The following is a 12,506-nucleotide window of genomic DNA, read 5'->3' on the forward strand; positions in this document are numbered from 1 at the left end:
CTCTCTCTCTGTGTGTGTGTGTGTGTGTGTGTGTGTACAAATACAGGTGCCCCTGAATGCAAAGGCCAAAGACTGACTTTAGGTGTCATAGCTAAGCTTTACCTGATTTTTTTTTGAGACAAAGTCTCTCTGGAACCTTCTAGCCCACTGTGCTAGCCTGGCTGGTGAGCTGGTTAGCCCCAGCGATATGCCTGCCTTGGCCTCTGTTTCTCTGGCATTACAAGCATGCCATTCTTTTCATGCCTGGCTTTTTAGGTGGGTGCTAGGGCTCAAACTTAGACCCTTGTGCTTACACAGTAAGCACTTTGCTAATGATCCTCAAAATGTATTATTTCTTCAAATAGAGAGAGGCCCACGAGAAGAGACCCTAGGATTCCTAGACACAAAGGCACAATAAATATGGAAATCTCCAGAGCAAACAACCTCAGGTGCCTGGAATTTCGTAGAATTGGAGATACTTGTGAAAATGATTTGGACGTGTTTCTAATGAGTTAAGGTTAGCCTCGCCACACCACTTGGTTTTGTATTGAAAATAATGCTGAAGTATCTCATCTGGGAAAGGTCTGCAGCATTGAGCTTGGAGCTGTGACAGGCTCCATTCTTTTTTTTTTTTTAAGATTTATTTATTTTATTTACTGTATATCAGTGCTTTATCTGCCAAAGAAGACATCAGATCACATTATAGATGGTTGTGAGCCACTGTGTGGTTGCTGGGAATTGAACTCGGAACCTCCGGAAGAGCAGGTGGTGCTCTTAACCACTGAGCCATCTCTCCAGCCCCACAGGCTCCATTCCTAATTTCAAGCCCTTTAGTCTTAAATTTTGCAATCTCTTTAGGAAGCACGCCAAGAGCTTCTCTGTTTCATGTACATCCCATTTATGCCTAAGTCTATGGATTATATGGGAAACAGAAGAAAAATAACTTTACAAATCTTATTCCATGTCATTAAAATGTTGATACGTGAACATGAAAGGATCATTAGACCCTGTGTAGGGAGGGGAGTGGAGAGCAAGATGCCCAGCTGCCACATCTGTACATGATTCTCAGGGACTGAAAGCTCTCAGCGGCTTAGATAGGATCACCCACACATCCATCTCCTGAGAGACTCTACATCCTTTCAAATGTGGGCTGTCTCTGGAATGAGAAGGTCAGAACTTGAGATAGTTCAAGAGGCAAATTCAGGAGACTCTGCACCCCCCAGTAGCATGATCCAGCTGCCTCCCTTCAAATTTATTTTCATTTCTTCCGTTTCCCTGGATGACACCACGGAGCTTCATAGCTCATGGGATCACAGGCGGTAACTAGGCACATGGGCTCACACAGAATTTTCCCTGTAAAGGCAGCAAGCTGGACTTTCATGGGGTTCCAGATACTGACAACAAGCCGACTCACCCACGGGGGAGATGTGAGAATGGACATGAGGCTGGACCCACTAAGGACTTGAAAGGGCCTTACGTGGTGGAGCACTCCCCTTAAGTCATGAGTGCTGAGGTCTCTTGTTTCCTTGGGATAAAGTCTGTTTACATCAGCCACCTCTAGCAGTAGCCACTAGCACTTCCACAAGATCCCCTACTTAGGCAACAAACATTCCTTGCCTTTTGCAAAGTAGAAATCAGAGCCCCAGTTAGTGTCAATGGGCATGGAAGTTGGAATGGGGGGAACAAGGAAAAGGCTATGCAAATAGACCAACATTTCAATCTTCTCACACCGTGTTAAAACTACCTATGAGACGTCTGTCTCTGACTAAGTTAGAAGCTGTGTCTAACTCAGTGCCAAACATGCATCAGTGGTTTGATAAATATTTTTGGCCATTATATTTGTTAGCAGATGGCCATATATGCTATCCATGATTTGGCTTGATTCTCCGTGAGCACTATAAAATTGACACCACTGAATAAAGATGAAATAAATAAATAAATAAATAAACTGAAAGTCTAGGGAGTTAAACACTGAGGAAGTTAATAGCTAAACCAGGCGAGCCCATGTCTTCAAGGCTCCTTTCCATTACACAACTGGCCGCTCAGCGTCAGAAGGAATCTAAATGTGGAGCGAATGTTTGCTTAAAGGGATGGAGACTAGAGAGCCAAGGAAAATGTGGCAAGAGAGACACATCACTGTGGGCTCAGAGATTTCACTCTTGGACTAGTAGGGCTGTTTCCTGGCGCCCTGTACATTTTCCAAGATGGCTGCTGCTTTGAGAAGAAGGGGAAGCACATCATGTGCCGATGGCCCTGGGGTGGGGGGGAGGTTTGGACACAGCTAAGTGGTGCCATGGCCAGGATACAAACTCTGCTGCACTGGAACTGGACAGAGTTCACTGCAGCCAAGCTTGGGTCAGACAACCAAGGGTTCCCCTCACAAGGGTGCCCATAAAATGCACCCAGAGCTCCATTCAAGAGAGTATCAAGCCTAGCATTTTCCTGTTTACTTTTTTTTTTTTAATTAAGGCTTAGCCTTTTTAAAAATATATTTCTTGGAGACAAATATATTTTGGCCCAACCCGACATCCCACTAGAACTTACCACACAAAGTTTCCAGTTCTATCCCCAGGCCACAGTACAACTGTACCATGAAGGGTGATATTTTATTTATTTAATTTCTCCTTTTTAAAAAATCCTTCCATTTTCGTTCCTTTGGTAACTAGTTGTTTGGGGTTCTTGGGTCCTGTTGTTGTCCCCTTCGTCCCACTAAATCAGTGTGCTCTTTGCTTTTGTCTGCACAAACTTCTTTTCTCCCAACAATGAGATAAACCATACCTGACATGGGGCTATAAATACCCCCAGCCACCATCGGGTGCCTCCTTGACTTCTTCCTGGACCAGATGTTATCACCTTTCAGCCTGCTATAGGCTACCCTGGGAAAAGAAGGACACTGGGAGGTAACTGAACATCAAGGACACATCTTCCATGAATGTATGAATTAAGTGTCCTATAAGGATGGTGGCTGGTCCTCATGTCTCTGCTCAACATCCTTAGGCAGTACCTAACAAGCCAATGTGAAATCACCAGCAGCGACTAAAAGTCAAAGGAATCCCAGCAAAATGTCCCATCATACCTCAGCATTAGTCCCCAGCATCCTACGTTTATTTAAGGATCTTTCTTCAACCTTAAGTGGATGGAGAGCAAGATCCTCCTGGGAAGTAGTTGGCACTGTGGCCCACACTTCCAGAAGCCCTTCTTGACCACAGGAACTTGAGCATAGTTTGTAGGGACACCGTACAGTTGCTGTCCCCACTATAATGCCTCTCCTATCAATTGGGTCCCTTTGGTTCACCTTGATGTCACAGCTCTGTGGGGCCAATGTTAGCACACCAATCAAAGCTAACCATCCTTTCTCTTATTTTTCTCTTGTAAAGGTATTCTCCTGCAGTAGAAAGGGACACGGAAACTCACTCTAATCTGAGTCTGCTACCTCCTGCGTGTGTGACATTGTATCTTCAAGAGATCAATGCTTACTAAGTGGACTGTGGTAAGGATGAAGTGAGAAGATGCCTTCGGCATATAGACCGTCTCTGGTAGCTCTTGGAGATGTGCAAATGTAATCAGACATTCTCTTCCTGGATATGCCTGTGCAGGCCATACAGAGTTTAACCAGTTCTTGGAGCATGCCACATGCCATAGATGGCACCCTTCAGAGATGACTTACCAAGTACAGAGGCACTGGTTCTCATCATAGGTCCAGGATGCTATGGTCATGTGCAGACTGTGCACTGTGGAGGGGTCTATTGCAAGCTAGCCTGTAGGGCCAAATCTGGCTCGCTGCTTCCTGTTGTTTTTAAATAAAATTTCACTAGCATACAGCCGTGTTCATTCATCTACCCTATCACCTGGAGGAGCAACTTTTCCACTACAGTGGCTGAGGCAACTAGATGTAACAGAGTCCACGTGACTCTCAAACTTTAAAATATTTATTATCTTGTTCTTCATACACACAAAACAATTTAGAACCAGTTTTTAATCTTTGGACTTTGTACGGTAGATACAGATGGTAGATATGTCTTGTAGCTACTGAGTGTCTGAAAGAAAGGATGAAAACCCAAAGGCTGGCTCAAACAGTCCAGAAGTAATCCTAATGATGTGTTAATGGAAAAATAAAACTTATTTAAAAAAAACAGGAATGGGACAGGACAAACTTTTTCACAAGAAATTCAGTGATTCTAGTTTTTCCTATGTGCCGCTCTTTGTCCACACTGCCTTCGATGGAAAGATCCCCACTCCCACGACTCAGTTTCCTCATTAGTAAGGTTGGGAGCCCTAAGCCCCATTTTCTGGGGTCCATCATAGGAAGTAAACTAAAGTGTCGCACGTGGCTGGCACACAGCAAGAGCTCCCAGATCGCGTAATGTGAAAGTGTGTGTGTGTGTGTGTGGCGGGGGTGACAAGAAACCCTTCACTTCAGAATACAATGTCTTTTCTGTCACAGAGGACTGGACAGGCAGATGTCACAGAAAAAGTGTCAAAGTGCATTCCACACAAAAAGTTGCAAGCCAGTTTGTGTCCAAACAAACCAGACAGCCAGTCCACGGCTGGAACCAGGAGCCAAAGAGTTCAGACACCATTGAGGCTGGCTGTCCCCAGGCTACGATGCTTGGTGTGCTGCTGGAGCCAGGCCACAGGAAGCCCTCATTGTCAGCTCTGCAGGCCCTTGCAAGTTCCAGTGTTTTTCTGATCCTCCCTTGAAGCCACAACTTTGATAAGGAAGGAACTTAGAAAGAGAAGGACAAGAGGCGACTGCTAAGCAGAGAAATGGTTGCTTTGGTAAAGTCTGCACACCAGGATGCCTCTTGCTACTATGCTTTTCTAGGATGGGATATAAGGGGGTTGGGGAAGGGGTACTAGGTAGGGAGTGGGTTCTATCCTAACGTTTACCTTGGGGGATGTCTGGCCTCTTCTCCACACAGATCTCATTTTATGGTGTGTGGAGTTTTATGAACCAACTTAACCATGGGAGAGAGGAGACGAGGAGGCTGATGTGTGAGCTGAAGTTTAAAAGCCATAAATTCAAAGGGAAATCATGCCAGAATTATAAGCCCTGCTTACCGGTGTCCAAGGGTAATAGCCACTGCCCAGTGGCAGGGTTGGGCATCCAAAGGTATTTCAGGGGCCATTTGTAGGACAAGCATCCTTTCATGTCATTTGGATGGGTAAATATTTTTAAATGGGGGTCTCCTGAATATGTGGAGATCCAGCCAGTGTCCCCAAACTTCTGAGAGCCCTGAACACCCAGATACTCTTTCTCCAGGACAGTTCATTCAGGAACTCTAAAGTCAGGGACACACACACACACACGGATTTACACTTTACCTTCATGAAATACAACTAGCCCTACTGTTTGGTGTAAGTTTAGACCTGAGGTGATTTCTGAAAGGCTTTTGATTATGAAGTATTGGATAATATAAAACAAAACCAACTTCAAAAGTTCCCATGGGATAGAAAGCAGGACATGCACACGCGCGCGCGCGCGCACACACACACACACACACACACACACACACACACACACACAAATGTTTTTTACTCAGAACTGAAGAAAAACCAAAGAGTAAAAAGGGTTGAGTAGGACAGAACTGAGCGAGCCAGTGACACATGGAACAAGTCTCATGTTTGCAAACACTTGGAAAGAGAAATGCGTAAGACCTTTGAAGATGGTGGTGAAGAACTCAAAGTCCATCCAAATGCCCCACAGCATCCTTCCAGGACACCCTGCCCCTGCCCCCAGAATACCTGCTGCCCGAGACTGTGTACCGCTGGCTTTTCCAGGGTCCTTTCTTGTAGGCGTCTGATGTCCGCTGAGTTTTCAACAGGACTGCTACTAATTTCTCTAAACATAACATCCCTGAAGCTTCTCAATTGACATACATCATCAGCACAGGTGCTCTCCAAAGCTGAGTGAAGCCCTGCGCCTTCATGCCTTGCTAGCTGATGTTGGTGGACAAGGCTGGCTGGCCCTCATTCAAAATGAATAGCAAGCCTATTGATAACTGAGCTAGTAAGAAGACCCTCTGGCTGCTCTTATGCTAGCCGGAGGCCTGCCATGAAAAGCTCCTGCCAGACTTCTCCCCTTACCTAAACTCTCGGTCTTCAGTTTTATGTGTGTGTGTGTATCTGTGTATGAGCTATTTGACTATTATGGGAGGTGTTGGTTTCTGTAGGCTAAAAGTCATTTCTTTAAAAGTCGTACTATGCATCTCTACAAACTCATGCATTTTTCATCCACACCCCAGTGAAATGTTCCTCGGCGTGCTAGTGTTTAAGTTACAGGTTGGAACACATTCAAAGAGCTTGAAATTCAAGCCAATGAAATGGATGAGAAGCCAGGGATTGTCAGCGGCCATTGGCAGACAGTCAAAACCGGATGTTCTTTTCTTTGGTAGGTGCCCGGGCCCTTTAAGAAATAAAAGAAAAAAAAATAGTCCTGCTGGACTCCACAAGGCCAAAGTGGAAAATAGTAAGTAAAAGTGAGATGTGCACACCATCCTGGATATTTGTGAGGTTCTTCTGCAAATCTCGTGGCTGAAGTGACTGCACAGAGGGCTATGTGTAGACCTGTCCTGGCAGAGTGTTTTGAAACAGTGATTACTGTAATGGCTGCTTTTTCTTCTTTACTTGATGCTCTGGTATTTGGGACAGTGGTCCTGGAGAGCACCTCACCAGGGTCAGCTAAGTCCTAGACAGCAAAACACGCAAACCCCTGGGGACACGCCATTCACATGCAAGCCACCTAACCCAGAGGTTACACTCCCACCAACTCCTCTGCTGAACTGGCAGACATCCCACCAAATAGCCTTTTTATACTAAGACTGGACCAAGAACTGTATAACCCACAGCCCACTGAAATGATCCAAACTCTCTTCCAATATTCAGTCCACTCACGGTACCAACTGTGTAATGCCCATTGCTTCCTATAGAGACTCCACCAAGGGGTCTGGGCCAAGCTTTGCTCTGACTCCAGTGTCTTAGTTAGGGTTATGACTGCTGATGAACACCACGACCCAAAGTAACTCGGGGAAAGACAGGGTTCATATCCTGAATCATAGTCCACTGAGGGAGCCAAGGCACAAACGCAAACTGGGCAGGAACCTGGAGGCAGGAACTGAAGCAGAGGTGATGGAGGAATGCTGCTTACTGCCTCGCTCTTCATGGCTTACTCAGCCTGCTTTCTTACCGAACCCAGGACTGTGAGCTCAGGGGTGGCACCAGCTCTAGGGATCAGCGACTATAGACTCTACAGTCTATAGATTATAGCCTGTTGGCATGCCTTATTCTGTTTGATTTAAATATTCCTTGGTGCATTATAAGAATACTTTGGTGCAGTGTGAATCCAATGAAATAGAAATCATGATAAAGTGGGAAGGGGGTGCCTGAGATGGTAAGTTGTAAGAAAACCTCTGTAAAGCAAAAGAAAATCAAACATGCCGACGGCTGAGCCAACAGAAGGTGCCTCTTGGCGCTGGAGTGTATTTGGAGAAGGGATGGTGAAAGCCAGGAAGGAAGGTAAGGAATCTTTGTGTGCGGTGGTGCATGCTTGTAATCCTAGAAAGATGGGGGCGGGGACTGCTATAGAGAGATCGAGAGTTCTAGGCTGCCGTGAGCTATATCGTGGGGCCCTATCAGAAGGAAGAAATGAAGGCAGGGAGAGATGGAGTGAGGGTTAGGGAGAGGCTACATTTTTCTGTTATTGGCATTGAGAACCCCTTGACTTCAAACAGTTTGAAGTGGGGCCTTTGAAATGGGACCAATTAAAAGAAGAAAGAGGAGACCGGGGAAAAAAAACAGTAAAGAAGAAATAAAAAGAGAAAGAGAGGTATTGGAGGGGTCACCCACGTCTTCACTCTCAGGCAGTCCTCTGCCTTGTGGCACATCATGGGCACACAGGAGTGGCAGGGCTACATTGCCTGGGCCATTTCCCCTCAGCCTTCTGCACATCCCCAGCAGGGTACCCAGTTACTTCCGTGTCCACAGATAGGCTCCATCATGGCCACAGGCAAATTCTTCTGGTTCTGTGCTCCCTCTGAGATGACAATCACTCTAACACACCCACCCCTAATGGCTTCCCTGATACTGTAAGAAAGCAGATTGTCCAACAGACAAAAAAAAAAAAAAAAAAAAAAAAAAGGCTGTGTGCAGAAAAGTGGGGGTGGACTCTGTTTTCTTTGCCACTGTGGTTTTGTTTTTCCAAGTATACAAAGGAGGTGATGTCAACCCAGAGATGATGGCATCAGGTACCATCTTTTCTGTCCCTTCTGGGGACTCGGGGGACAAGTCTAGGAAATAATGAGGGCTTTCTAAGAAATCCATCTACTTAACACGATTTTGGAAGAAAACAAGTATCTTTCCTTAGAGAAATATATTGAACTGACATTTTTCAGTAACAAAAATAGGCCAAGTCCTGTTTGCTTCAGGGTTATGGGGAAGGGGTGGAATTTTTGTGTGGAGAAAATTATAGCTATTGGTTTCTTTCTGTAACTCAGACTTTACTTAAACTCTCAATCCTGCCCCTGCAGTGGTAGATTATTAGTTTCTGTTGCCTATGGAATCCCTGTCCCCATCTCCTGCCATCCACAGAGGTGACCTATGGTTGCTGAAGTTGCTGCAAGGCCACAAGAGGGCTGATGTAACAATTGCTGGCAATGTTCATCTCTTCGGAGTCACCCACCACGTTCCCTGCTGTGTCTGCACAGAGTACCCTTTCCTAGTCCCTGCACCCCTTTTTATTCTGTTCTCTGTGTCACTTCTGGGTCTTTGGGTAGTTTTCTGGGAGCATCGAAGCCATATTGAACATTAAGGAAACCTGGAGGCCTCTTGGCCTAAATACATCCCATTCTCTCAAAAAAAATCACTCACAGTTAAATGCAAGGGGCCCTCTCCCATGTCACATACTCACCTGAGATCACTCTATGTCACTCGTGTCTGTGGGCTGAGAAGTCTGGCACAGAGCTTGGCACTTCTTCCCACAATGCTCGAGCTGCTTTCTGGGGACCCTGCTGGTCTGAGGAATAGCGAAGCATGCTTTCTACCCTTCATATACAGAACAGGCTCTCAACGTGCACGAGCCCTTCTATTTCTCTTACTACTGATGTTTTTGGAAACTCAAAAGCCAAAAGAAAGGAAAGCGTGGCATGTGAATTTGCTGAGCAGGGCAGGGAAGAGATGATGGAGAAATGTCAGGATTCCAGTGACTAATAGGTAATTCAAAAGTCTTTGGATGATATAGTAAAACAGAATGTTGTGGCTGGGGAGCTGTGCCAGTGGTAGAGTGCTTGCTGCACAAGCGTGGAGTCCTGAGTTCAGGTCTCCAGAAAAGAGTCAGGTGTGACAATGGGCACAATCCCAGTGCTGGGAAGGTAGAGGCAGGAAGAAGATTCCTGGGGCTCAACTACTCAGTCAGGCTAATTTGACTAGTGATTTCTATGTTCAGTAAGACACCCACATGCACGCGCGCATGCGCGCGCGCGCACACACACACACACACACACACACACACACACACACACACACACTGACACACACTGGGGTGGGAGGATCAAGACCACAAGAGATATATTCATTCTCTTCCATTCTGAGATTCAGAATGGAGCTCCACAAAGCCTTAGGAAAAGCATCTTGCTCTCCAGACACGACAAGCTAAGAACATTTTATTTTCCTTTTGGTTCAGAGAAAATTCACATGACTATCCAGATGATTCTCCTGTCAGCGTTAGACAGGTCACTACTCAATGGGAGCAAATGCTGCTGCAGATATCAACAAAGCTTGTAGCTACCCATCAGCCTCTGTCTGTATCTTCCGCATCCTCAACTCTCTTATGCACCTTCTCCAGGCCCCCTACACACTCATAACTACCCCGATTCCCACCCACCTACCACTCACACCCGTACAGATACACAGAGTCCACCCTGCTCCCGGTGCCAAATTAAACAAACAAGTAAGTTTCTCAAGCTGTTTTCCAGCCAGTTGACCATACAGTGCACCTTCCCTGCTTGGGAGTAAAGGCCTATTTTTCCAGACAACTCTTGAGACACTTTCAAAGTAAGAGTTATGGAAAAGATTGGCACACTGGCTGAAGACACTAAATGAGGTGACCTCTAAGGTTGCTTCCGTCACTCTTGTGAAAGAAAATATCACTCTAGGAGAATATCGTACAGACACCTCTTTAACATCACAAACATGTTAATCTCCCTTATAGATTTTTCCATTTTAAGAAAATCAGTGCAAGGAGCTATGTGCCCATTGGTTAAAGTCACACTTCCTTCCACAGCCCTGAGATATTTGGGGTAGGGGGAGATAATTGACTTTTACCTGTTTCTCTCTATTGGTTCACCATAAAGAAGGTATTTAGTACATACAGAAATATATACCCCTTTCCCTCACTATCTATACCAGGGCAATACATTTGTTGCAAACAATAAGCCTATTCTGACGTCACTCTGCCACCTGAGCCTATAGGTGACATGAAGACTCACTTTCGTAGTATATTTTATGTATCATAACAAGTACAAAATAAGAGGCATCCACTCGCAGGTGACATACAGAGTGGCTTTATTATCATTATCCTGTGCTGTGCCTCCCCACGCCTCCTTTTCTCCTGCCCTTGGTATCACCTAGTGCTGCTTCACTGTCTCAAAAGGTTTGCCGTTCCCAGGATGCCATTTGTCTGGACTCAGCTAGTGGGTGATCTTCCCAGCCTGGCCTCTTTCTGTTAGGACTATACATTTCAATTTCTCCATGACGCCATAGGGTACGAGGACATTTCTTTGTAAATAGCATAGACTCCTCTGAACAGTGTGGAGCTGGAATGGTTCACGTTTTAAGAAGTGTCATGTCCAAACTCTGTTCTCACATGGCTATCACATCTCACACATACACCAGCAGTAAGAAGAATTCATGTTTCCTTTGCATTCTAAGTAGTGTTCAATGTGAGCAAACATATTTAATTTTGGGTGGGCATGATGGGTTAGCAGGTAAACGTGCTTGCCACCAAGGCTGAACTTGAACCTTGCAACCCATGTGGTACAGGAAATGGACTCCTCTCACCGTCACATGTATGCTGTGACACATGTATACACGCATACATAAATACAATTACAAAAAAAATCACAAAACAGAAGCATTTCATTTTACTGAGGTTGATGTTACCATGTTTTGTTTTGTAGTCTTCCTTCGTGGCTAGTTCTTTTGAAGACAAAGATCTTCTGTCTTCAAGGCTTCTGATTCTTCTTTTAAAGGGGGACCAGATTATTTTGCTAGGTAAATGTCCAATCTCATTTTCCTTTCTGTGTACCTTTGCCTTCTTCAGTCCGGCGTGATGTGGTCATACCCTGACATTCTGACTGTATGAAGCAAGAGCAAATCCTGTAAGCTGTTTCCATCAAAGGTGATGCTGCAAGTAAAAGGCACAGATCTACAAGATGAAACCGTCGCCCATCTATCTGCTCTATCACACAGTAGGTAACTATTGTGGGGAGCTGCTTGGAGCAGTTTCAATCATTTTGTGATACCAAATAACAGCCAAGGGAATCATGAGGTCACTGGCCGATGATTTTGATGTCATCACCTATGGTGATAATCAACAATTTCCCAGATGTTCTGTGGTGGAGAGCCATAGTATATATTAGCATTTCAGTCATCAACAGTCAACGTTCAGTATTTGCTGATTAAAGTGTCCTTTTGAAATAGGGACTCAGATATTAATGTTGATCTCAAGTTTTTTTTCTTATTGTGCCATAGATAACACAATAGAAATTACAGATTTATGTTTCTCTTTAATTGTCACACAGAATTCCTTTGTAAATGTACAACACATCTTACTTACCTTGTACTTACATTACTGCCATATTGTTATGTCAATAGTGTGAGAATAACTTGTGTGGCTACTTTCCTGTAAGAGCTTAAGGCACACTGGTAGGAATGATCTGCTTTTAAAACCAGAATTGCCCCAGTAGAAGGATCTGGAATGTGATCTGGTTAATCTGGAAATTAAACAAAATAAATTCCCAAAATATCATTACAATGTGGATTTCCACAAATTATATGTTAGAAAACATACATCCTTTACATAAATAGCAAGATGTATTTTTAATTTATACTCATCATAGACAACACAATTGTGTTTATCTAAACATACAGCTTTAATTTGTTAGCACAGTGTTTTCCTATTTCTACCACCCATTTGTTTGTGTGAATTGCACATCCATAACTTTTGCCTTCTCCCCTGCTGTGCTATTTATCTTTGGAATGACATCACTAGTGCGATGATCTACCATCACACTTATTTTAAAGGATGTCGGGGCTCTAACTGAATCAGGAGAATGACTCCTTTCTGGGTTTAAAGCACATGGTTGGGTTAATCTGAGCTGAGTCTATTGAGGTTAACTATATGCATCACAAACAATTTCTTCCTTTAACTTAGCTCACGGAGAACTTTGCTATGTAGAAGTTTTAAGATCCTACATATAAACAAGTCCGTTTATCATTATGTTTCATAAATTGGTGGTATCCTTGGAAATGTG

At 44.4% G+C, this 12,506-nt stretch overlaps 1 protein-coding gene across 2 annotated transcripts in view; it reads left to right on the forward strand.

Annotated features, from left to right (window-relative positions):
* LOC311579532 (uncharacterized protein) overlaps positions 1-11,828 on the forward strand; it is a 461,287-nt gene extending 449,459 nt beyond the window's left edge. The window contains exons 3-5 of one of the 2 annotated variants that reach the window (XR_014773180.1): positions 3,357-3,469; positions 6,375-6,448; positions 11,294-11,828. Coding sequence is in view for 1 of the 2 variants with exons in the window: in XM_084750208.1 (XP_084606334.1) it covers positions 3,357-3,373 (17 nt within the window). In the remaining variant the exon portion in view is untranslated. Of the gene's footprint in view, positions 1-3,356; positions 3,979-6,374; positions 6,449-11,293 lie in introns of those variants that run through there. The other variant, XM_084750208.1, reaches the window with a different exon arrangement.
* Positions 11,829-12,506: the final 678 nt, after the last annotated feature.

Source organism: Acomys minous, assembly GCF_964271855.1.
Source record: "Acomys minous genome assembly, chromosome: 12".
NCBI classification, from domain to species: Eukaryota; Metazoa; Chordata; class Mammalia; order Rodentia; family Muridae; genus Acomys; species Acomys minous.